Raw genomic sequence first — 26,534 nt, 5'->3', positions numbered from 1 at the left:
CACTGTGCGCCTGGTAGGTTACGCGCATCTTGCTGCCGCCTGTTATTACCACTGTGCGCCTGGTAGGTTACGCGCATATTGCTGCCGCAGGTTATTACCACTGTGCGCCTGGTCGGTTACGCGCATATTGCTGCCGCATATTACTGCCGCTGTGCGCCTGGTATATTTAGCGCTTCTTGCTGCCGCATATTGTTGCCACTGTGCGCTTGGTGTGTTCAGCGCCTATTGCTGCCGCATATTGTTACTGTTGTGCGCTTGTTCTCTTCAGCGCCTATTTCTGCTGCATATTCTTACCATTGTGCGCTTGCTGTATTTAGCGCCCATTGCTACCGCATATTATTGCGCGCTTCTTTTCTTTGGTATGGATCAGCCCGCAGCCGCATCCTCGGCGGCGCAGCCGCTTGTCTCCGGCTTTTCCGCCCTTAGCCTCTGCTCGGTTTGCCACCTTCGAGCCACGCGCAGTACTGAGCCTGAATCACTCTGTGTCCAATGTTAGGCGGCTGGGGGACCCTCTGGCTTGGACCAGTCTCAGCCACAGTTTCTTGACAGTTCCCCTGGGGCTACCCCGGATTTGGGGGGCAGTCTTGACCATTCCGGCATCCCGGGGGCCCTTGTACCCCGGCGATTAGAGGCTGCTTCCATTTCCTGGGTAGATCTCTTTCAGGGTATTCATGCCTTTGTCCAAATGCAGACGGCTTCCCGTCCAGGCCCTACTGGTCCGGCTGCTCCGGTGGTTCCTGTTGTTTCTGCGGTTCCTGCGGTGGCTGCATCTGCGGTGCCTCTTGCGCCCGCTGCTACGGTGGCTGCGCCTAGGGATCCTGTGCCGGGACCCTCCCGGTCTTATCGGGAGCGGGACCTCCCACCACTGGACAGTCCGGATCCATCGGACCAGGAGGTTTCGCCGGACGAGTCCGACCTCCCGGACGAGGGGGACCTCCCTCCGGGGATTGAACCTTATAGAACCATGAGGCGGTTCTTCCCTAAGGAGGACCTCTCGGACCTCGTGACTCAATGTCTGGCAGAGTTAGATATCACGGGTCCCTGTGCTTCGGTTCCTTCGGCGCAGAACCCTCTGCTGGAAGGTCTTCGTCCTACGGCTCGCCATTTTCCTTTCTTGCAGGCAGCTCAGCAACTAATAGACTTGGAATGGGCGGCGCCGGCGGCTTCCTTCAAGGGGAGCCGGGCCCTGAAAGGTATGTACCCGTTGGCTCCGGCTCTCCAGGACCTGTTGGCATGTCCTCAGGTGGACGCCCTAATTAGCGCGGTGGTTAAACGCACTACTATTCCAGTGGAAGGGGGGACGGCCCTTAGGGAGCCCCACGACAGACGAATGGACACCATTCTGAAGCAGACGTTTGAGGTGGCGGCTCTTTCTTTGCGGATTGCGGCCTGCTGCACTGTAGTGACGCGTGCCTGCTTGTCTCAGGCCAGGAACAACGCTCCGGCGGCTGACATGGAGTCCGCTCTTTCCTTCCTCACCGATGCCGCATCGGATTTGGTTCGCACTACTGCTAAGGGGATTTCCTCCTCCGTAGCCGCCAGGAGGCAGCTCTGGATCCGGCCATGGTCGGCTGATGCGCCTTCGAAGTCTCGTCTCACCAGGTTGCCCTTTCAGGGCTCGTTTCTCTTTGGCAGTGACCTGGATAAGCTGGCCGCTTCCTGGGGTGCCTCTCCTGTGCCTAGACTTCCGGAAGACCGATCCAGAAGGGGACAGCGCTCTTTCCCACGGTCCTACAGGGGCAGGAGTTCCCAGCGCTTTGTCCCGTATAGGGGGCGCTATCAGGCGACTCGTCCTCCGGCCAGGAATCAGTCCTTTCGGGCCAAGCAGCGCAAGCGGGGGGCGGGCCCGGGCTCGGGCCCCGGTCGCGCGCCACAATGAGAATTCGCCGATTCATCTGGGGAACGAAGCCATAGGGGGCAGGTTGACCCTCTTCTACCCCAGATGGGTCGAGATTACGTCGGACCAGTGGGTCCTCGCCGTTATCCGGGAAGGCTATTATCTGGATTTTCGCCTTCTTCCTCCGGACCGGTTTGTGGAATCTTCCTGTCCCCGGCACAAGGAAGCAGCGTTAGAAGCTACCCTGGCGAGGCTCCTGTCCTTGAACGCCATCCTCCCAGTACCTGCCTGGGAAGTGAATTCTGGACACTATTCCATTTACTTCATGGTACCCAAGAAAGGGGGCACCTTTCGGCCTGTCCTGGACCTCAAGTCGGTCAATCGCTACTTACGGGTACCAAGGTTTCGTATGGAAACCCTGCGCTCCGTCAAAGCTGCGGTCCAGCCCGGGGAATTCCTCACGGCCTTAGACCTGTCAGAGGCATATCTGCATATTCCGATCCATCCGGATCATCAGCGCTACCTGCGCTTCAAGGTTCTGGGCCGCCACTTCCAGTTTCGGGCTCTACCCTTCGGGTTGGCCACGTCCCCGCGAACTTTCACCAAAGTGGTAGTAGTGGTGGTTGCGGCCCTCAGGCGAGAAGGGATTCTGGTCCATCCCTACTTGGACGACTGGCTGATCAGGGCGAAATCTCAAGAGGAGAGCCTGCGGACAACCGACAGGGTGATCGCCCTTCTGGAAAGCTTGGGCTGGGTAATCAACCTCGGCAAGAGCTGCCTCTTGCCTTCCCAGTCCATAGAGTATCTGGGAGTGCTCTTCGACACCTGGGCGGATACGGTCAGTCTTACGACCAAGAGACAGTTGAAACTTCGGCAACGTATCCAGTACCTGATGAGGGTCGGTCGGCCCATGGCCTGGGATTATCTGCAGGTTCTGGGTCTCATGGCATCCACCCTGGAAGTGGTGCCTTGGGCACGGGCCCATATGAGACCTCTACAGCATTCCCTGCTCTCTCGCTGGAGCCCCCGTCGGGACTATTCCACGCACCTTCCTCTACCGGCCAGTGTTCGGATCCAGCTGCGGTGGTGGTTGCAGTCCACCCACCTGAGCAGGGGGTCGGCGATGTCTTCGCCCCCGTGGACTTTGCTCACCACGGATGCCAGCCTGAGCGGCTGGGGAGCACATTGCGGGGAGCTCACCGCGCAAGGGCGGTGGAACAGGGAAGAGTCCACGTGGAACATCAATCGCCTGGAAGCTCGGGCAGTCCGCTTGGCCTGCCTTCGACTCGCTCACCGCCTACGGCACAGATCTGTCAGAGTGATGTCCGACAACGCCACCACGATGGCCTACATCAACCGGCAGGGCGGAACCAGGAGCCGACAAGTCTCTCTGGAGATCGCCCCGCTGATGGTTTGGGCAGAGGCGAATCTGCAAGACATCTCCGCCGTCCACATTGCCGGGAAGGACAATACCACAGCAGACTTCCTCAGCAGAGAAAGCCTGGATCCGGGAGAGTGGCAGCTGTCCCACACGGCTTTCCAGATGATTGTCGATCATTGGGGGATTCCGGCCATGGATTTACTGGCGGACAAGTCCAATGCTCAAGTACCCAGATACTTCAGCCGCAGGCGCGACCCGTTCTCACGCGGCATCGATGCCCTGGTCCAGCCATGGCTTCCAGGGACTCTCCTGTACGCCTTCCCTCCGTGGCATCTGCTAGGCGCTCTCATCCACAGGATTCAGACTCACCGGGGCCTAGTTCTTCTAGTGGCACCAGACTGGCCAAGAAGACCCTGGTACGCGGACATGAGAAGACTCCTGGCAGGGGAGCCTCTTCCCCTGCCTCCTCTCCGGGACCTTCTACATCAAGGTCCCATTCTACACGAGGATCCAGCTCAATTCTCTCTTACGGTCTGGCCCTTGAGAGGGCTAGACTGAAGAAACGAGGTTACTCGGGGCCCGTGATTGATACCCTCCTCCGAACTCGCAAGTTTTCCACCTCCCTTACCTACGTCCGGATCTGGAGAGTGTTTGAAGCCTGGTGTGACACTCACAACACCAATCCACATGCCACCACCATACCTATTGTGTTGGATTTTCTGCAGGATGGACTTCAGAAGGGTCTCTCCCTCAGCTCCATCAAGGTTCAGGTGGCGGCACTGTCTTGCTATGGTCCCAGGAGGGATGGCAAAACCATCGCCAAACACCCAGATGTATCTCGTTTCCTGCTGGGCGTCAAGCATCTTCGTCCGCCCCTAAAGTGGCCTGTGCCCTTATGGAATCTTAATCTTGTTTTGGATTTCCTCGCGGGGTCCACCTTCCGACCCCTTCGGGGCTTGTCTCTCCGGTCTCTCACCTTGAAGTTGGTGTTCTTGCTGGCGGTGTGTTCCGCACGCCGCATCTCTGAGCTACAGGCACTGTCCTGCCGTGATCCCTTTCTACGAATCACTCCGGAGGCTATCCATCTTCGGACGGTTCCCTCATTTCTCCCTAAAGTGGTTTCACAGTTTCATCTTAACCAGACTATATCCTTGCCTACCACGGTAAGTTTGAAGAAATCTGAAGAAGGCCGTTTATTACGCCATCTCGACATCGGCAGACTGCTGCCCAGGTATCTGGACATGACACGAGACCTGCGGAAGACGGACCACCTGTTCGTACTCCACAGCGGAAAGAAGCAAGGTGAAGCGGCCTCTTGGCCCACCATTGCCCGCTGGATTAAGGAAGTTGTCAGGGCAGCCTACGTGGAGGCTGGGAAGGCTCCGCCTCTTCAGGTTAAGGCTCATTCCACCAGAGCGCTCGCAGCGTCCTGGGCGGAGTCCAGGATGCTATCACCTGCAGAGATCTGTAAAGCAGCGACATGGTCCTCCCTCCATACCTTCTCCAGGTTCTACCGCCTGGATGTCCAGGCCAGGGAGGACTCAGCTTTTGCGAGGGCGGTCCTACATGGTCCTCAGGCAGCCTCCCGCCCTGGCTGGGAGTAAAGCTTTGGTACATCCCATTTGTTCTGAGTCCATCTGGCTACACGCCAGGAAATGTTTGGATTACTTACCTGGTAATCCCCTTTTCCTTAGTGTAGACAGATGGACTCAGCATCCCGCCCTGCTGCCTGTGTACATGAGTTCACCGATTCCAGGTAAGCCATGGCTTCTTTTCCTGAGAGCGTACGCTCTACCCGGGTCTCCGCCTTCCGGTTGTGCATGCTGGCGGTCTCCAGCCACTGTCAATTGGTCAGGGGACTCCTGTTTCACTTTTCACTTTTCACTGAGCGTCAGTACACACATCCATAACAGCTTTTGCAAGGAAGATTACTGAATCGCTGCGCTTCCTGTGGGGCTATATACCCCCGTGCTGACGTCAGATCCGTCTCCAACTGCTAGCACGCGGATACTATCCCATTTGTTCTGAGTCCATCTGTCTACACTAAGGAAAAGGGGATTACCAGGTAAGTAATCCAAACATTTCTGCTCTGGAGGGGCCACTTGTAGTGGTGATGGACAATGTAGCATTCATACTTGTATAATCTTTGGCCCTTCTACTGTAGTGTCAATTAATGACAAATTTAGTGATGTAGACCACCTGTTCACTGGGAACTGGACTGAGACCAACTCATTTCACATAGGTCACCTTTAATTCTCTTACCACCACCTTCTTGCCTGTGTGACTCAATTGTTTGATCTTGAGCCATGCTGTACTGGCATTTTTCATACTTTACTTGCTGAATGTCATGAGTAGAGCTGTTAGTGTCACATGTATCAAACTTAAGTAAATTGAAGTCTGTGGAAATGGAGGAGATATATTTTTATAACTAGAGAGCTGCTCTTCTGCACAAGGGAATGGGTATGAAGGTAAGAAGCAGGATATGCCAATACTTGATTTTTAAACAGAAAACCATACAAAAGACAATCCATATGGCAGCCCAATACATTTCTTTTAGGAGAGAGGCTGCAGGAATCTCAAAGCCCTGACATTAATTGTGCATTTATTTAATCAAAATTGACTAGCAATTTGTGTGCTTGTTTATTTCCATCCAATCAACTATTGGGTTTCTAAACAAATAAAAGTAAAATCTTAGAATTTCATTTTTGTGTCAGACAGAATTTTTTTTCCCTTATGTATGTTCATTGAATGACCACTGGCTCTGTATTTTGCAGCTCTTTTTTTTCTTAAAACAATCAATATTCTGGAAAATAGTTCAGTCCATTAATTAATATATTGATTTGCCATAGAGCTCATGTTTAGATTAAAGTAAAAGCTTACTAGGATGGCAAAATAAAATAATAGATTTTATTTTGGTCTTTTTTTTTCAGGGACCACAAATGGTGCATTGTCTGAGCTCCAAGAACATTATGAAAATTGCAGCACATTCAGATGGGCAGCACTATCTGGCCTTGGCAGCAACTGGCGAGCTTTACTCCTGGGGCTGTGGCGATGGTGGTAGATTAGGCCATGGAGATACAGTGTATGTCTAGTAAAGTACTCTATTAATTGTTTATTAACACGTTGATGAAAGTTTTTGAGTATAAGGGTTTTACTATAGAAACATAGAAATGATGGCAGGAAAAGACCAAACGGCCCATCCAGTCTGCCCAGCAAGCTCCCATACTTACAAGTTTCACAGATCGCTAAGGTCAGGGCCCTTATTGGTTACTGTTTGATTCGTTTCCTGCCACCCCTTGCCGTTGAAGCCGAGAGTAGGGATGTGAATCGTGTCCTCGATCGTCTTAACGATCGATTTCGGCTGGGAGGGGGAGGGAATCGTATTGTTGCCGTTTGGGGGGGTAAAATATCGTGAAAAATCGTGAAAAATCGAAAAACCGGCACATTAAAACCCCCTAAAACCCACCCCCGACCCTTTAAATTAAATCCCCCACCCTCCCGAACCCCCCCCAAATGAGTTAAATAACCTGCGGGTCCAGCGGCGGTCCGGAACGGCAGCGGTCCGGAACGGGCTCCTGCTCCTCAATCTTGTTGTCTTCAGCCGGCGCCATTTTCCAAAATGGCGGCGAAAAATGGCGGCGGCCATAGACGAACACGATTGGACGGCAGGAGGTCCTTCCGGACCCCCGCTGGACTTTTGGCAAGTCTCGTGGGGGTCAGGAGGCCCCCCACAAGCTGGCCAAAAGTTCCTGGAGGTCCAGCGGGGGTCAGGGAGCGATTTCCCGCCGCGAATCGTTTTCGTACGGAAAATGGCGCCGGCAGGAGATCGACTGCAGGAGGTCGTTCAGCGAGGCGCCGGAACCCTCGCTGAACGACCTCCTGCAGTCGATCTCCTGCCGGCGCCATTTTCCGTACGAAAACGATTCGCGGCGGGAAATCGCTCCCTGACCCCCGCTGGACCTCCAGGAACTTTTGGCCAGCTTGTGGGGGGCCTCCTGACCTCCACGAGACTTGCCAAAAGTCCAGCGGGGGTCCGGAAGGACCTCCTGCCGTCCAATCGTGTTCGTCTATGGCCGCCGCCATTTTTCGCCGCCATTTTGGAAAATGGCGCCGGCTGAAGACAACAAGATTGAGGAGCAGGAGCCCGTTCCGGACCGCTGCCGTTCCGGACCGCCGCTGGACCCGCAGGTTATTTAACTCATTTGGGGGGGTTCGGGAGGGTGGGGGATTTAATTTAAAGGGTCGGGGGTGGGTTTTAGGGGGTTTTAGTGTGCCGGCTCACGATTCTAATGATTTATAACGATAAATCGTTAGAATCTCTATTGTATTGTGTTCCATAACGGTTTAAGACGATATTAAAATTATCGGACGATAATTTTAATCGTCCTAAAACGATTCACATCCCTAGCCGAGAGTAATGTTGGAGTTGCATCAAAAGTGAGGTATCAGGCTTATTAGTTAAGGGTAGTAACTGCCGCATCAAGCAAATTACCCCCATGCTTATTTGTTTTCCCAGACTGTACAGTTCAGTGTCCTTGTTGGTTGTCTGAATGTAAATCCTCTTTTCCACATTTCCCTTTGCTGTTGAAGCAGAGAGCAATGTTGAGTTGCATTAACCGTATGAAGGTTTATTGGATAAGGGTAGTAACCACCATTCTCTGTATGTACCAGGATCAGTCCAGACGGTGGGTTATGTCCCCCATCCAGCAGATGGCGTCAGACAAGGCTTCGGAGGGTGCTGCCATATAAACTGTGTGAGTCCTCAGTATCTTTCTGACCAGCAGATAGGAGTAGGGGAACCTTGGCTTCCCCTGTCTTGAGGACACTTTATCCTCTTTACTTCTTCTCTTGTGTTTGCTTGTGGTTAGGATGGATCAAGTTATTAAAAAAAAAAAAGCATAGTTCTTTCTCCGATGGGGTAAGTGTTTGGGCTTCAGTTTATTGTGAATTTTGTTTTAAAAAAAAAAAAGTCACTCCTAGGTACCATGATTTTAGGGGTGGATGTTGGAGGTTTCAACCTCTTCCCCCCTACCTCGCGAGGCCCGACCCGCGGCCCCGAGACGCGCATTCCCCGGGGCTGCTGCAGCAGAGAAGTCACATTCCTCTGCTGCCACTGATGGGGTCGGAGGCGAAGCGAACGCGTTTTCCTGCTCCCCGCGGCATCCCGGCTCCACCGCAGCTCTCGTCCCCCCCCCCCCCCCACTTCCCCTCCGAGCGTCAGCATGCTGTGGGCCTCTCGTTGCTCGTCATGTGGGGAACCGGGATCGCGGTTATCCCGCGAGGGGGTGTGCACACGGTGCCTCCCTGGTGGGGAGGGCACCTCTCAGCCGCCGGGACGTCTTGTTTCGTGCGATCCAGCGCACCTTCGGGAGTAGAGGCCGGCCTCGTTGCTGCTTCGCGCGGGAACTGTGGCCATCTTGGATTTGGAGAATCGCATGCAGGAGCCATCAGGGGAAGACGGAGGATTTTTTGGATATCCCCCCACCGATTTTGACTCCGGTTCCGCCCCTGGGACCCTAGATACAGTCGGGAGATTCTGCTACTCTGCCCCCCCCTGGGTCCTCCTCCCTTCTCTGCGGATTTTATTTTGCTCATGCACAATGCCTACCTGTCAAGGCTGGACCAGGCTACAGATCCCACAGCTGGACCCCCCTCACCCAAAGTTCCCAGGGCAGCGGATACTCCCTCGGGGGTCCATGACCCAGTGTGGGGGGCACCAGGGGCCACCCACGGGACCTCCAGGGTGCGTTTTGCCCTCCCACCAGCAGGAGGGGCTGGCCCAGCCCCGGATCAGGCTGGGGATGACCCCCTTCCGAGCCAGGATGATCCCCTCCTTGCCACACAGATGGAGGATGATGACCCGAGGGTGCTCTGGATTTTTCAGAAGGACGAGTTGGATGCACTCATCCCTCATATTCTAAAGGAGCTGGACATCGAGCCCCCCCAGGATCCTCTGGGGCCCTCCACCCCGGTCGCCTCTTCCTCGAGCAAGAAGGGGGACCCAGTCCTAGTGGGTCTACGCCCTCTGTCCAGGGCCTTCCCCACCCATCCCACCTTCCTACAGCTATTGGCCAGGGAATGGGATACGCCTGAGGCCTCGCTTAAGGTCAGCAGAGCGATGGAAAAGCTATATCCTCTTCCCGAGGACTTCCTGAATCTTCTTAAGGTTCCGAAGGTGGACTCCGCGGTGTCTGCAGTTACCAAGCGGACAACTATCCTGGTTACGGGAGGCACGGCCCTGCGGGATCTACAGGACAGGAAGCTGGAAGTCTACCTCAAGAGGGTATTTGAGGTTTCGGCTTTGGGAGTCTGAGCGGCCGTTTGTAAGTTCACTGGCGCAGAGAGCGTGACTCCGCTGGGTTCAGCAACTCCTTACCTCTCAGGACCTGCCACTGGAGGAAGCAAGCCAGGCGGACCGACTAGAGGCGGTCATAGCCTATGGAGCGGATGCCCTGTATGATCTCCTACGCGTACTGGCAAGATCCATGGTTTCGGTGGTAGCGGCGAGATGTCTTCTCTGGCTTCGCAACTGGTCGGCTGACTCCTCCTCCAAATCCAGCCTGGGATCTCTTCCCTTTAAGGGTACATTTCTTTTCAGGGAGGATCTGGACTAGATCATTAAGTCCCTTGGTGAGAATGCGGTACATCGCCTGCCTGAGGACCGTCCGCGATCCTCGAGATCGTTTAATCCCTCTAGAAGCCGGTCCCGCACTCAGCATCGATATCACAATCCTAGACAGACGACGCCTCGGACTCCCTCTTCCAGATCGCAGTCATGGCCTCATTCTTTTCGGGGCCGCAACCACCTAGGGAGGGGGCAGACCAAGGGGCTCCCTCCAAGTCCTCTCAATGATGCCAGACTTATCCACTCCTCGACTCCCAGGATCGGGGGACGAATATCTCTCTTTTACGAGGAGTGGGTTCGAATCACCTCGGATCAGTGGGTTCTAGACATCCTAAGGCACGGTTACGCATTGGATTTTGTTCGACCCCCAAGGGACAGGTTTCTCTTCTCTCCCTGCAGACCACGTCACAAACAGCTCATTGTACGGCAGACTCTGGACAGACCTGGACCTAGGGGCCATCCTTTCCGTCCCCTCTGAAGAGGTGGGCTCGGGTCATTATTCAATCTACTTCGTGGTACCCAAAAAGGAAGGATCTTTTTGTCCAATCTTGGATCTCAAGGAGGTGAACAAGTCCCTCAAGGTTCTTCATTTTCGAATGGAGACTCTGCGCTCAGTGATTGCGGCGGTACATCAGGAAGAATTCCTTGCTTCTCTCGACCTGACGGAGGCTTATCTTCACATCGCCATTCTCAGAGCGCATCAGCGGTTCCTCCGCTTCAAGATCCTGGGCCAACATTTTCAATTCCAAGCCCTTCCCTTCGGCCTTGCGACCACCCCGCGGACGTTCACGAAGATCATGGTAGTTGTGGCGGCAGCTCTTCGACGGGAGGGGATTCTAGTTCATCCATATCTGGATGACTGGCTCATTCGGGCAAAGATGCTATCACAGGGTCAGGCAGCGGTCACCCGGGTAGTTCAACTTCTTCAGTCCCTTGGCTGGGTTGTCAACTTCGCCAAGAGTAGTCTCAGTCCCTCACAGTCCTTGGATTTTCTGGGGGCACGCTTCGACACAGCGCAGGGCAAGGTTTTCCTGCTGCCGGACCGGGCTCAATTGCTCCGGGAACAGATTCAACACTTTGCCTGTCTCCCCTCTCCCACAGCCTGGGATTACCTACAGATCCTGGGATCCATGGCATCTACTAGCGATCTAGTACTGTGGGCATTTGCACATATGCGTCCATTACAAGGGGCACTACTCTCTCGCTGGAAACAAGTCTCGCAGGACTACCACCTCATCCTCCCTCTCCCCCAGCTCGCCAAAGCCAGCTTGAGCTGGTGGCTAGACCCACTCCATCTGGCACAGGGCATGCCACTAGAAATTCCGGATTGGGTGGTGGTCACCACTGACGCCAGCCTGACTGGTTGGGGGGCAGTGTGCCAAACGAGTTCAGCACAGGGACAGTGGACAAAGACCCAAGAAGCGTGGCAGATCAATCGTCTGGAAACGAGAGCAGTCCGGCTGGCACTCATATGCTTCCTTCCCCTCCTGCGAAATCAAGCGATCAGGATCCTTTCGTACAGCGCGACTATAGTAGCGTACATCCATCGCCAGAGCGGCACGAAGAATCGACATGTCTCGCTGGAAAAGGCCCGCCTGATGTTGTGGGTGGAGATTCATCTCACCTGGATGGCAGCCTCTCACATTGCGGGAATGGACAACATTCAGGCGGATTTCTTGAGTCGACAGTGCTTAGATCCCGGGGAGTAGTCACTCTCTGAAGAGGCGATGCAGCTTCTCATTCTTCGCTGGGACCCCTCGTCTGGATCTCATGGCCACTTTCCACAACACCACAAGGCACCACAATTCTTCAGTTGCAGATGGGAGCACGGTGCAGAAGGTGTGGACGCCCTAGTACTTCCCTGGCCACGTCATCTTCTTCTATATGTGTGTCGTCCCCCCCCCTCCAGTGAACACTAGTGGGCAAAGTACTTCGGAGGATAGAGCTGCACCAGGGTCTTGTAATTCTGGTGGCTCCGGAATGGCCATGATGTCCTTGGTTTGCGGACCTAATCAATCTCGCGCTGGACGGTCCTCTACACCTGGGCATCTTCCTCACCTACTACACCAAGGGCCAGTATTTTCGACCAGGCAGAATGCTTCTGTCTTGCGGCCTGGCTTTTGAGAGGCGGAGGCTTCAACGCAAATGGTACTACTGATGCAGTAGTCATGACCCTTCTCAAGGCTAGGAAGACTTCAACCTCAGTCCCTTACGTAAGAGTCTGGAAGGTGTTTGAATCCTGGTGTGCCTCTCACGGCACTCGACCTAGAATGGCCTTGGTACCTCAGATCCTCGTGTTCCTACAGGACGGCCTAGAGAAGGGACTCGCCTACAACTCCTTGCGAGTACAAGTTTCTGCTCTAAGCTCACTGGTTCAGTTGCCCGACCATCTTTCACTTTTGTCTCACCCGGATATCGCCTGCTTCCTCAAGGGGGCGAAACACCAGAGGCCTCCAGTCCAGAATCCTTGTCCTTCCTGGAGCCTTAACTAGGATCTCAAGGTTCTGGCTGGCCCTCCCTTTGAACCTCTATGTGCCGCCACCCTCAAGGATCTCACTCTCAAGACGGTCTTCCTGGTGGCCATTTGTTCTGCATGCAGGGTTTCAGAACTACAAGCGCTATCATGCAGGGAGCCTTATCTCCATTTTACTGACTCGGGGGTCTCCTTACGTACAGTGCCTTCCTTCCTACCCAAGGTGGTCTCGGCATTTCATCTGAATCAGACGATAGAACTCCCGTCCTTCGCAGCTGATGAGTCACGGTCTCTCCGTCACCTTGATGTCAAGCGCAGCCTGATCCGCTACTTGGAGGTCACCAATGAATTTCGGGCGTCAGACCATTTGTTTGCCCTTTGGTCGGGACCAAAGAAGGGCTCTAGGGCTAGGAAGACAACTATTGCCAGATGGCTCAAGGAAGCTATTGTGGTGGCATACATAGGAGCAGGTCGACCACCTCCTTTGAGTGTCAAAGCCCATTCCCTTCGCTATCAGGCGATGTCCTGGGCGGAAAGCCAGTCTGTCTCCTCTCAGGAGATCTGTCGGGCGGCGACTTGGAAATCATTGCATACCTTTGCAAGGCATTATCGGTTACACCTCTAGTCGTCAACTTCAGGGTATTTTGGCGACAGGGTCATTTGAGCAGGGCTTTCAGGGGCCCACCCTATGTAGGGAAGCTTTGGTACATCCCACCATCTGGACTGATCCTGGTACGTACAGGGAAAATAAAATTATTCCTCACCTGCTAATTTTCGTTCCTGTAGTACCATGGATCAGTCCAGACGCCCTCCCTAACAATTTTGGGGATTTGGGATGTTTTCCTGCTCTATCTTCCCTTCTGACTTCTCTGGTTATCTTATTCATGTTTTCGCCTCTGCATTTTTTTGAGGCTGTTCTACAGTTCTTTTTGCAAGTTCAAGTTGTGGCATCAGTTGCATTCGTTACAGGTAATTTTTCTTTATCGTACGGCGGTGTGATTAGTAAGCTTGATCCATCCTTCTCTGTTTTCTGGCTCTGATATTCTCTATACTGAAGATTCACATAGGGTGCACTGGTTTATATGGCAGCACCCTCCGAAGCCTTGTCTGACTCCATCTGCTGGACGGGGGACATAACCCACTGTCTGGACCAGGGGTGGGCACTTCCGGTCCTCGAGGGCCACAAAGCTGTCGAGGTTTTAGGATATCCTAATGAATATGCATGACATAGATTTGCATACAACTGAGGCAGAGTGCATGCAAATTTCTCTCTTGCATATTCATTAGGGATATCCTGAAAACCAGACTGGTTTGTGGCCCTCGAGGACCGGAAGTGCCCACCCCTGGTCTGGACTGATCCATGGTACTACAGGAACGAAAACTAGCAGGTGAGGAATAATTTTCTTTTCCAGCAAGTTACCTCCATGCCTCTTTTCATTCATGTTGACAAATATTTTAACATTTGTTGAAATTTATAAAAAGATGATGGATGAGTCTTCATAAATAAACAGACAGATTGAGAGTAAGCTTGCAACAAATGGAAAATAAATAGGCTCTTTCACACAAGTGAATTACCTGACTGTGCAGTATTTTAGAGTTTTCTGGGAAAGTAAAAGCATTTTACTGTCTCCTGTCAACTCATTTTTGTTAACTGATTATCTGGCTCTACAGATCTTTTAATAAGTTGTTGTTGCGGTCCCAACCGCTTCCCTTCTGTTAAAGCCCAAGCCCGCCTACCTCCGCTTCAGGGATCACCGCGTTCTGCCCGCTCCTGGCCCCGGGGGCTTCTCTCACTCCACGTGGCGGCCGCCATTACGTGCCTGCTTCTCGTCAGCCTCGCGCGAGGACGTCCCTCTTGAGCGCCCAGCTCCCGAAAGCCTGGCCCCACCCGCGCTGCTGACGTCATGCCCAAGTCCCGATATAACCGGCGCTCAAACTCTCTCTCATCGCCTTGCAACGAGGTTCACAACTCCATAGTTGTTCTTAGTTGCGATCCTGGTGATCTTCACGTTGTCTGCTTCCGACCCCGGTTTGCCTCTGACTCCGCTTCTGCCTGCTGCCTGCCTCCGACTCCGGTTTGCCTCTGACTTCGCTTCTGCCTGCAGCCAGCCTCTGACTCCGGCCTGCTTCCGACTCCGCTTCAGTCTACAGCCTGCTTCAGACTCCGGTCTGCTACAGACTCCGCTTCAGCCTACAGCCTGCTTCAGACTCCGGTCTGCTACAGACTCCGCTTCAGCCTACAGCCTGCTTCAGACTCCGGTCTGCTACAGACTCCGCTTCAGCCTACAGCCTGCTTCAGACTCCGGTTTGCTACAGACCTCCGCTTCAGCCTACAGCCTGCTTCAGACTGTGGTTTGCTACAGACCCCGCTTCAGTCTACAGCCTGCTTCAGACTCCGGTTTGCTACAGACTCCGCTGCCGCCCGCTGCCCTGCCATCAGCCGGCCCTCAGCCCTTTGCAGCCGGTCCCCTGCCTTCCGGGTACCTTGGACTTCCTTTCCTTTCTCCTCACTCTGGTCCCAGTCTACTCCTATCTCAGCCTCTGGACTTTCTGTCTCACTTCCAAGTCCCGAGGACCCGGGACCCTACGGGCTCCTCCCGGGGGGTCCCTGGCTCCTGGGTGAACTCCTCTGGCCTGTGGCTCTGCCTCCCGGCCTACCCTGCCTCCCTAGGTAGGTCGGCCCAAGGGTCCACTATCTCTCCAGCAGTGTCCAACTGCAACAGTTTGCAAGGCCATGGACTCGGCAGAGGCCCCAGGTCTGCAGGCCATCCCGGGGATGGCACAACGCCTCCAGCAGCAACAGCACTGTATCGACACGCTTGCTGCTACCGTGGAACAGCTGGTCTCCCGCCTGGAGGCTTCTCCTCCGGAACCACCTCCAGCCCCTCCTCTGGCTCCAGCACCCAGTTCAGCTTCAGTGACTCAGCTACCCACGCCGACCCGGTATGCCGGGGATATCAAGACATGGCGTGGCTTCTTGAATCAGTGCTACGTGCGTTTCGCTCTTCTGCCTGCACAGTTTCCCTCAGACGCAGTCAAAGTAGCATATATATTCTCGCTACTGGATGGCAAGGCTCTTGACTGGGCTTCGCTGATGTGGGAACGGCAGGACCCCTTGCTACAGAATCTGCAAGAATTTGTCCTCAACTTTCGCCTTGCTTTTGATGATCCTGTACGCCAGACCACTGCGGCCTCCGAGCTCTTGCACCTCAGGCAAGGGACACGCTCGGTGGCCGATTACACCATAGACTTTCGCACGCTGGCCATGGAAGTTGGCTGGCGGGATGATTGCCTTAGGGGAATCTTCCTGGAGGGGCTTGCCAGCCGCATCAAAGATGAGTTAGCAGGCCGGGACCTCCCGGAGGACTTAAATGACTTAATTGACATCGCTGGCAGGGTGGATCGCCGTCTTCAGCAGCGGGATAAGGAGACCCGCTCATATCGTAAGACATCATCACAGTCGTCCACTGCCACCAGAACCCCGGCCCCTAAGGTTCTCCCAGCCTCTACCAACAGTGGAGAACCCATGCAATTGGGTCGATCTCCACTAACTCCCAAAGAAAGGAGAAGGCGCTGCTCGCAGGGCCTCTGTCTCTACTGCGGAGGCAAGGGGCACTTCCTCGCCAATTGCCCGGAATGTCCGGGAAACGACCGTGCCTAGGTTATACCGAGGAGCTACACCTAGGCTCTACAGGATCAGCTCCTCTATGTACCTTGCCAGTGACTCTTAAATACCCGGGTGGGGAAATCCAGATCCGGGCTTTCGTCGACTCTGGTGCTGAGGGGAATTTCATTGTGGCCGATCTGGTGAATCAGCTGTCTCTCCCCACGCAACGGATGGTTCCTCCGCTACAGATTTCCTCTATCCGGGGCACGCTGCTCCCTGGTACTATCACCTGCTCCACAGCCGCTGTGACGCTCCAGACAGGACTGCTCCATTCGGAAGAGATCTCCCTGCTAGTCTTGGAGCGAGCTGTGCACCCCCTGGTTCTTGGACTACCGTGGCTGCGACAGCATTCACCCATTATTCAATGGGATAACTTTCAGCTAACCCAATGGAGTCCCTTTTGCTTTGAACATTGTTTACGCCTCCCACGTCCACTGAAAACCTTGCACCTCTGCTCCTCCCTCCTGCTGCCCGAGCCATATCGAGACTTCGCCGACATCTTCTCCAAAGAAATGGCTGAAATACTACCTCAACACCGGCCTTTTGATTGCCCGATTGACCTGCTGCCGGGCACCACACCTCCCCGTGGCCGGGTGTATCCTTTGTCCTTGCCAGAGACTGCTGCCATGTCCCAGTATGTGATTGAGAACCTTGCCAAAGGTTTCATCCGTCCCTCTCGTTCACCTGCCGGAGCTGGCCTCTTCTTTGTGGCCAAGAAGGACGGCTCCCTCCGTCCATGTATAAGACTATCGCGGCTTGGGTTCTTGCCAGATTCCTATGGCCTGGATTGGCCACTGTTGGAAACAGGATGCTGGGCTTGATGGACCCTTGGTCTGACCCAGTATGGCATTTTCTTATGTTCTTACTAAGCGAGACCGCTATCCACTTCCCCTGATTCCTGAGCTTTTGGATCGCCTTCAGGGAGCACGCATCTTCACCAAGCTCGACCTCCGAGGGGCCTATAACCTTGTCCGTATTCGCCCCAGGGATGAGTGGAAGACGGCCTTTAATACCAGGGATGGGCATTATGAGTATCTCGTAATGCCCTTTGGACTCTGTAATGCCCCCGTCGTCTTCCAGAATCTCATGAATGAAGTCCTACGCGACATGCTCCACTCTCATGTGATTGTCTATCTTGATGACGTGGTCATCTTCTCCAGAGATCTGGATACTCACCGTCTCCACGTCACACAAGTTCTGCAGGCCCTCCGAGACAATCACCTCTACGCCAAGCTAGAAAAATGTGTTTTCGAAGCTGAGGCCCTACCCTTCCTGGGGTACATCATCTCATCCACAGGATGGACCCCGAAAAAGTATCTGCCATAACTAGATGGCCTCAACCCAAGGGTCTCAAGGCCCTTCAGAGATTCTTGGGTTTCGCTAACTTTTATAGACACTTTATTCCACAGTACTCGCATCGGGTCGCTCCCCTTACTGCCCTGACTCGCAAGGGAGCTGACGCCAAGAACTGGCCTGACGCTGCGGTCGCAGCCTTCACCGACCTGAAAGAGGCGTTTCTCTCGGACACTTGTCTCCGTCATCCCGATCCAGCTAGACCTTTCATCGTCGAGGTCGACGCCTCCAGCATAGCCGTCGGGGCGATCCTCGGTCAACACTCCGAGTCCGGACAACTCTTGCCATGCTCTTACTTCTCCAGGAAGTTCTCCCCCGCCGAGACAAATTATTCCATCGGCGACAAAGAGCTGTTGGCAATCAAACTCGCGTTTGAAGAATGGAGACAGTGGCTCGAAGGGGCCAGGCACACGACCACCGTATATACGGATCACAAGAACTTAGAGTTTTTGTCCCAGGCTCAACGATTGAACCCTCGCCAAGCCCGCTGGGCCCTGTTCTTTAGCCGCTTTGATTTTGTCTTACAGTACCGGCCGGCAGCTAAGATTCTCCGAGCTGATGCTCTCTCACGGACTTCCTTGTCCGAAGAAGACCAAGAACCTCCACAGTACATTCTGGATCCTAGTAAAGTTCGCCTGTCTGCCCTGATGGTCCTCTCCCAAGATAGTACCGTGGTTCCCCGACGAGACCGTTTAAAGACACTACGCTGGGCTCATGACTCCCTCACTGGAGGGCACGCAGGACGCGAGAGAACCTTGGAACTCCTTAACCGCTTTTACTGGTGGCCCAACATGCGACAGGATGTTAGCATCTATGTTAGTTCCTGCCCCACCTGCGCTCGTCAAAAGCCTAGTCCTGGACCCCCGTGCGGTCTCCTACAGCCTCTGCCAGTTCCCACAGAGCCCTGGACCCATCTCGCTACAGACTTTAAGGTGGACTTACCTCCATCTCGCAGCCAAACGGTTATCTGGGTTACTGTCGACCGCTTCTCGAAGATGGTGCACCTTGTTCCATTGACTAAGTTACCCTCTGCACCCGAACTAGCTCTCCTCTTCGCCCAGCATATTTTTAGGTTACACGGCCTCCCGCAAGACATAGTTTCAGACCGTGGGCCCCAGTTTGTCGCACGCTACTGGAGGGCCCTCTGTAAATGCTTCAAGGTGAAGCTCAACTTTTCCACGGCTTTCCACCCGCAGCGTAACGGACAGTCCGAAAGAATGAACCAGTCTCTGAAAACCTACCTTCGAGCCTTCACCAATGAAAAACAGAACAACTGGTCAGAACTACTGCCCTGGGCCGAGTTTGCCTATAACAATCAGGCTCATGCTGCCACCGGACTCTCACCGTTCCAGCAAGTCTATGGGAAACAGCTGAGACCTCCGCTTCCCATCGCTACTCCCAGCGCCTCTCCAGCCGCCCAGTTAACGGCTCGTCAGCTACAGACCTTGTGGCAAAAGACCCAGAACAAACTGATCCGTTCAGCCTCTTCCGCCAAACAGGCGGCTGATCGCCACCGACGACCGGCTCCTACCTCAGCCAGGAGACCGAGTTTGGCTTAGCACCAAAAAATCCATCTCCGCTTCCCCTCATGAAGATTTGCACCCAGGTTCTGAGGACCATTCCGGATCGCCGAGAGAGTGGGCTCTGTTTCTTATCGACTGAGGTTGCCATCCTCTCTTCGAGTCCACAATGTTTTCCACGTATCTCTGCTAAAGCCGGTAGTCCTCTCTTGCTTTCACCGAAAACCTCCGGATCCTTCACCCACTTCCATCGACGATGATCCAACTTACCAGGTACGCGAGGTCCTGGATGTTCGCTTCTACAACCGGAGGTGGGAGTATCTACTCGCATGGGAGGGTTGTGGCGATGAGGAACCTGGGAGCCCAGCCGCAACATCCTGGACAAATCCTTGTTGCAACAGTTCCACCGTGACCACCCGGAGAAACCCGGTCCTCTCAAGAGGGGCCGTAAAGGGGGGGGTACTGTTGCGGTCCCAACCGCTTCCCTTCTGTTAAAGCCCAAGCACGCCTACCTCCGCTTCAGGGATCACCGCGTTCTGCTCACTCCGGGCCCCGGGGGCTTCTCTCACTCCACATGGCGGCCGCCATTACGTGCCTGCTTCTCGTCAGCCTCGCGCGCGCCCAGCTCCCGAAAGCCTGGCCCCGCCCGTGCTGCTGACGTCACGCCCAAGTCCCGATATAACCGGCGCTCAAACTCTCTCTCATCACCTTGCAACGAGGTTCACAACTCCATAGTTGTTCTTAGTTGCGTTCCTGGTGATCTTCACGTTGTCCGCTTCCGACCCTGGTTTGCCTCTTACTCCGCTTCTGCCTGCTGCCTGCCTCCGACTCCGGTTTGCCTCTTACTCCGCTTCTGCCTGCTGCCTGCCTCCGACTCCGGTTTGCCTCTGACCCCGCTTCAGCCTGCTGCCTGCCTCCGACTCCGGTTTGCCTCTGACTCCGCTTCAGCCTGCTGCCTGCCTCCGACTCCGGTTTGCTTCTGACTTCCGCTTCAGCCTGCAGCCAGCCTCTGACTCCGGCCTGCTTCCGACTCCGCTTCAGTCTACAGCCTGCTTCCGACTCCGCTTCAGTCTACAGCCTGCTACAGACTCCACTTCAGCCTACAGCCTGCTTCAGACTCCGGTTTGCTACAAACTCCGCTTCAGTCTACAGCCTGCTTCAGACTCCGGTTTGCTACAGACTCCGCTGCCGCCCGCTGCCCTGCCATCAGCCGGCCCTCGGCCCTGTGCAGCCGATCCCCTGCCTTCCGGGTACCTTGGACTTGCTTTCCTTTCTCCTCACTCTGGTCCCGGTCTACGCCTATCTCAGCCTCTGGACTTTCTGTCTCACTTCCAAGTCCCGAGGACCCGGGACCCTACGGGCTCCTCCCGGGGGGTCCCTGGCTCCTGGGTGAACTCCTCTGGCCTGTGGCTCTGCCTCCCGGCCTACCCTGCCTCCCTAGGTAGGTCGGCCCAAGGGTCCACTATCTCTCCAGCAGTGTCCAACTGCAACAGTTGTTGTTTTCTGGCTTTTCTGTTAAAACACTAGGGCCCAATATTCAGCACTACTTAGCTGGATAAATTCAGACTTATATGGCTAAGTAGTATTGTTTGAATGTTGGGTTACGTTTAGTGGCTGCTCCTTAGCGAGATAACTATTTATCCGGCTAAATAGTCATTGATCCCAGTGGTGGATGTGACGGGGGCATTCCGGGATATGGTACTTATCTGGTTAAATGGTGATATTCAAACTTATTTCGCTAAGGTGGTCATTCACCTAGTCGCGTTAAGGTCTTATTGTGGACGTTAGGGCCCTAACGCCCGCAATAATGCCATAACACATGTGATAAATATCACAATGCAAAACGTGTATAAAAATTTGAAAAATTTATACAAGTTGGAGGAGTTTGGGCAGAATAAATGGAAATGAGGGCTGTTTAACGTTGTATGCGATACTATAAAGCATGCTATCGCGTGTTTTTAATGACTGAAATAACTACAGTTTTTTCCTGGCACTATGCCTGCGATAGCTCTGCGTTATGCCCGAAACGGGACTTATAGCAAATCGCGTTTCTGGAGGTGAGGGGGGAGAGGGGAGGGGTGAATAGAAATCAGTGAGCTTCTGTGAAAGCCCACTGATTTCTGAACTTTTTAATACTACTATAAGAGTGGCATTATGAACTCGGGATGAGGTTGTGCACAGTCAAATCTATGAAAGCACAGTTACCTTCAGTGAAGTTTTTATGTGATTTCGAGGGGTGGAAGGTGAAAGAATGTACCATGTTCTCTCTACCTAGCTTGATTGCAGCTAGGTAGATAGAACATGGTAAAAATCCTTGTCCAGTCCTTGTTCTGTCTTGCACTGCCCAGTCCAGTTTAGTCCCTTGTCTGTTTCCCAGACTTTACCCTTCTCCTTTTGCCTCAGGCCTTTCCCTTGTCTCCAGCCCCCAGCCTGCGCTCTGTCTCCAGCCCCCAGCCTGCGCTCTGTCTCCATTCTGTGCTTGAATCAGGCTCCCATTCAGTATCTGCTGTCAGATTCCAGCCAGTGCCTGACCCTAGCCCCAGCCTAATAATAGCTCTACTCTGCACTGGCACCATGATGTTCTCAAGAAGGCAAGTCTAATCGGCCCCCAGAACTAAGGTGACCAACTGCCCGGTTTTGGATCGGATAGCCTGGTTTTGCAGCCTGTTGTACATTGTCTGATTTCAAACGGTAACCAGACACTGTAAAACCTGGTCATGCAAAGAGTAAAGATGTTTGCAGCTGGAGATGGAGGAGACCCCAGTGGGGCCCCGAATGGGACCCATCCCGTTCATGGCTGAAGACGGAGGTGGCCCCGGGTGCTCTGCGAGCAGAATGCAGCAAAGTGGAAGGAAGTACCGGTGGGCCACAGCCGAGGAGCAGTAAGCAGCTAATGACCTCGTTGCAGCCTGTGAGTGTGTGTGTGTGTGAGTGCACCAAATAACAGGCACAGTAACAGGAGTGTGTGTGTGTCTGGGAGAGATTTAGAGCCTTTGTGCCTGAGTTGAGGGTGTGTGAGTGAGGGATTTTGTGAAAGTGTGTGTTTGTGTGTGAGAGGGAACCCATGTGAAGGATGAGAGAGAGAGCCTATGTGCAGGGGTGTATGAGTTTGCAAAAGAGAGAAGGAGCCTGTGTGAGTGTGTGTTTGCCAGAAAGAGATGGAGTCTATCTGAGCGTGCATGTGTGTGTACAAGAGAGAGGGAGCTTGTATAAATGTGTATGTTTGAGAGAAGGACAGAGAGAGGGAGCCTGTGAGGGCTAGGGCAACCAACTGTGACAGAGCTAGCCTGTGTGTCAGTGTATCCATTGAGAGAGAGAGATTGTGTGTATGAGAGAATAAACGTGTGTGTATTTGAGAGAATAAAGTTTGTGCATCCCCCTCGCTCCCTCTCCTCCCCAGTAATCCATGACAATTTCAGAATGATTGAAAATCAAAGGTTCCCAGGTATAGAGAGCTGGAGGTTAATAAATCAATCCTTAACTATTGGGTGGTGTTTGATTAGTTTGCTGTTTTTTAAATATTTTATTGGTGGTTGGGAAATTTTATAAAGTTTTTAAGTTTAAATGAGCTTTTTAAATATTAGAGGTTCTGTTCATCAGTTGTTTTGAATTATTTACTCTATTAATATGGTTTTACTATTAACAATTGATGTTTTATATTTCTTGATTTATTAGTTACTTTAAGAGAAATTGTGATGTTTCTGTTTTTCTATTATTGCACTGCATGTAGAGTTGCGTTTCCAGTTCAGTTCTTGTCATATGTTTTTATTTATACTATCGTCTCTTCTGATTTTGGCGAGTGTCTGACTCTGCATGTGTGATTGAGGTGAGATAGGAATCTATTGCAGCTTGGTTTGTTTTTTTCCCATAATAGGAAGGGTATTGGTGTTTTAGGTTCTGGTTTAATATTTGCAGTGTTACCTTTTTATGAGTAAGGTTGTTACTGTTTGAGTGCTAGCAGTTCAACTTGTTTTTGTCTGGGAAGTTTACCTTTTTGTAATAGTAATTTAATGTATTCATGGCTTTCTGAGGGCCAAGCCCACAAACAATACATGTTACAATAGGCATGATACCATGAGATCAAGGTGGATGATCTCAAATGTATGCAAATTAATGCAAATGAGGGGGGGACAAACATACCTCCTTGTGATTCCTCTCACCCCCAAGAGTACTCAAGTGTCCAGTCGTGGCCTGTGGTAAAGTTGGCACCCTACCCAGAACTCAAGGGCTTAACCTGCAGGGGAGGGGGCTGGTTAGGCAGAAGACCAGCTCCAATCTGGCCCTGTGGTATTGTCTTGCTTCTACCAGTGTGGTCCCTGACTCCAGTTTGCTGCCCTGTGTCAGAATGAAGAAGCCAAACAATTCCTGCAGGATTGGATGCAGGGCTCCCTGCCAACCCAGTGAGTCCACAACAGATTTTTCTGTTACAGACAATAAACTTGTGTTTCTGCCCCAGCACCTCAAGTCATTCCAGATGCTGTGCTTTATTATGTCTGCCCTGCTTACCAAATTTGGAATCCACCAACCTTCCTTGAGTATAATCAATTTCATTTCCTTAAACCTGCCATGTGGGTTTAAGTGTCAGTATGCAAACCCTCACTTCAAAAGTTTTAAAAATGTCTTCCAAGTTACAAACATCGGTGTCTGCCTTCATGCATTTGGCCTGGGGAACATAAGAACTTAAGAAATTGCCATGCTGGGTCAGACCAAGGGTCCATCAAGCCCAGCATCCTGTTTCCAGCAGAGGCCAAAACCAGGCCACAAGAACCTGGCAATTACCCAAACACTAAGAAGATCCCACCCATATTCCCTGAATCACACAGCACTATTAATACCAGACAAAAGAAGTTAAAAATCTGAACATGTAGGGGAAAGCACTGCCTCACAGTCTGGTACAGCTTTTGTTCTACTGCACTTGTGTCAGGTTACTGCAGCCTCTAAGCCAGCTCCAGAGAGACAAAGTTCAGATTCTATCAGCATTTAGGGATACCTCTCAAATACCCAATACAGCCTTTTTGGAGATTCCAGCTAATACAGCTATATTTTGCCAGGAAAATGTTAAAATCTTAGCTGTGAAGGCAAAATTTGCTTCTGGATCCAGCCAAGACAATCAGGAGCAAAAAAATGTACTGGGTAATCCTGCTCCTGAACGTCTGCCTGGGTATGCAGATGTTTTAAGACAGAAAGATCTAATTGATTCTGTCCACAGAGCTCAGATGCCTTCAGCTGCAGTTAGCAAACTGCTAATGAGATTAGCTCTGACTCATAGCAAGGTAGCATATACCTATCCCATGCTGGCCTTCTCTGGATCCCTCCTGAGTGTATAAAGCTCTAACCCCAGTCCTGCTAAAACAGAACATACTCCAGATTGCAATTTTGTCTTCAGGGAAGTCCTGTGCCTCTTTTTAGTCATTATGCAGTGTGAAAACACCTTTAACATTTTCTACACATTCTATATTATCTTCCCAGCTGGAGGAAATAGTAATCCCATCTGAAATTCTGATGGTCTCAGCTTCAGGCACTGTTTATTCATTCCACTCCACTCCAGGAGAAGACCTAGTTCAGTAACTCGTCTTATGAGAGATTCCATTCCTGCTGATCTACCGCAGAAGGGTCAGTGTATTCAAGCCAATCTACCTCAAGAAATGCTCAGCCCTATTCTAGCGACCCAACATCATGGTTCTGATGTCTCTGGACTTGTCAGAGGCATGTCTTCATATTCCCATCCATCTAGAGCATCAACGATTTCTTAGTTTCACAGTTTTTGGCAAGCACAGCTTTTAGGTTTAGCCACCGCGCCCAGAACTTTTTACAAAGTTATGGTGATGAGAGTTGAGAAAGGATGGGAATTCTGGTTCACTGCATGTTAGATGAGTGGCTTATTTAGGCCAAGAGCCTAGAAGTGAGCCTTTGAGTCTCATGCAAGGTGATTTTGCTTGTTGCAGGAGCTTGGTTGGATGGTGAACCTGGCCAAGAGCAATGTTCGGCCATCCCAGACATTAGAGTATCTTGGTCTTTGGTTCATCATGAAGTGTGTCAGGGTGTTTCTAATTTGCCCGGCAGTGTGGTCTTATCTACAGGTACTCGGATTGATGGCGGCAACCTGGAGGCGGTGCCAAGGGCAAGGGCACATGCGCATTCCCTTCAGTGCACTCTGCTAGCTCATTGGAGCCCTCAGTCTCAGGACTATATGATTTGGCTTCTCCTTCTGATGAAGACCTGCACACAACTGCAGTGCTGGTTACAAGCAGATCATCTAACAGTCTCTCGTAACATTCTCCTACAAAAGCATTCATCCAGCACTCATCTACAGCATTCACCTTTTTCACCTTTTGACAGCAACCTCCGACCAATCCCCTCCACCAGCAACCTCCGAGCACCCCGCCTCCTCCAGCGACCATCCAGCACTCGTCTCCTCCAACGATCATCTAACACCCGTCTCTACTAACGATTCATCCAGCACTCTCCCCTCCAGCAATCGTTTCAGCACTCATCTATTCCAGCAAGCATCCAGCACCCTTCTCCGCCAGCAATCACTCCAGCACCCATCGTCTCCTGCACTCATCAACCACCCTGTTCTCATCACTCCCAGCAACATCCCATCACTCATCTCTTCTAGCAGCAATACTTCACTCCACGGTCCTAACCGTCATCCATTGTCATCCAAAAAGACAACATGCTACAAACCTTCCCTATTCCTATTATCCCACGCTCACTACCCTACAGAGCTAATCAACCCATACTCAATCTACGCTCAATGAGATCCCTGATTCAAATCATGATCTCCCCTCTAACCCAATTCCTAGGCTTGTCTTTAATCACCTTAACCCTTGTCAACTCGCAATCACTCTCAAAAAAATCTCACTTGCTCAACGACCACCTCCTGGACACCCAACCGGACATCTGTGCCATTACCGTAACTTGGCTGAAAAACACAGATACTGCCCTAATTATCCAACTACCAATACAACTATATGATTTCAACGCTCTTTAATATCTACCTGCTCCCTCTTTGCCAACTGCTAACCAAATTAAACCTTAAACACTTTCTATATGCAGATGATGTCCAGATAGTCATCCCCATCAAAGAATCCTACACTAAAACTCTAGAATTCTGGGAAACTTGTCTTCTAAAAATTGTCGGACTCCTCTCCAGCCTTAACCTAATACTAAATTCTTCAAAAAGCGAACTCCTCCTAATTTCCTCTGAAAACAGCAACATCCACTCACACCACCCAATTTACAAACTCCACAAGTAAGAGACCTAGGAGTTATCATTGACAACAGGCTAAACCTTAAATCATTCATAAATCAAACTACCAAGGACTGCTTCTTCAAACTCCAAGTCTTAAAAAGAATAAGACCACTTTTCCACTTTCAGGACTACAGAACTATTTTGCAATCAATAATCTTTGCTAAGCTAGATTATTGCAACTCTATACTATTAGGTCTTCCTTCATCTCACACTAAACCCTTGCAGATGGTTCAAAACACGGCAGCGAGAATATTAACAAACACACGGAGAAGAGACCACATATCACCAATCCTTAAAGACCTTCACTGGCTGCCAATTCACTACAGAATCATATATAAGTCCATAACCACTATTTACAAAGCAATCCATCAACTCTCTCTGCTTAATCTTCAAATTCCATTCAAAAAATATACTTCCTACAGA

At 52.2% G+C, this 26,534-nt stretch overlaps 1 protein-coding gene across 1 annotated transcript in view; it reads left to right on the top strand.

Moving 5' to 3' along the window:
• Positions 1-26,534, top strand: part of LOC115092958 (E3 ubiquitin-protein ligase HERC2-like) — a 2,733,734-nt gene that overhangs the window by 313,805 nt on the left and 2,393,395 nt on the right. The window contains 1 exon segment of the mRNA XM_029604466.1: positions 6,149-6,300. Within this exon segment, the coding sequence (XP_029460326.1) occupies positions 6,149-6,300 (152 nt within the window).

The sequence above is a fragment of the Rhinatrema bivittatum genome, chromosome 5 (genome assembly GCF_901001135.1).
Source record: "Rhinatrema bivittatum chromosome 5, aRhiBiv1.1, whole genome shotgun sequence".
NCBI lineage: Eukaryota > Metazoa > Chordata > Amphibia > Gymnophiona > Rhinatrematidae > Rhinatrema > Rhinatrema bivittatum.
Note: the sequence above shows the minus strand (reverse complement) of the source record. Positions and strands in the feature narration are given on the sequence as shown.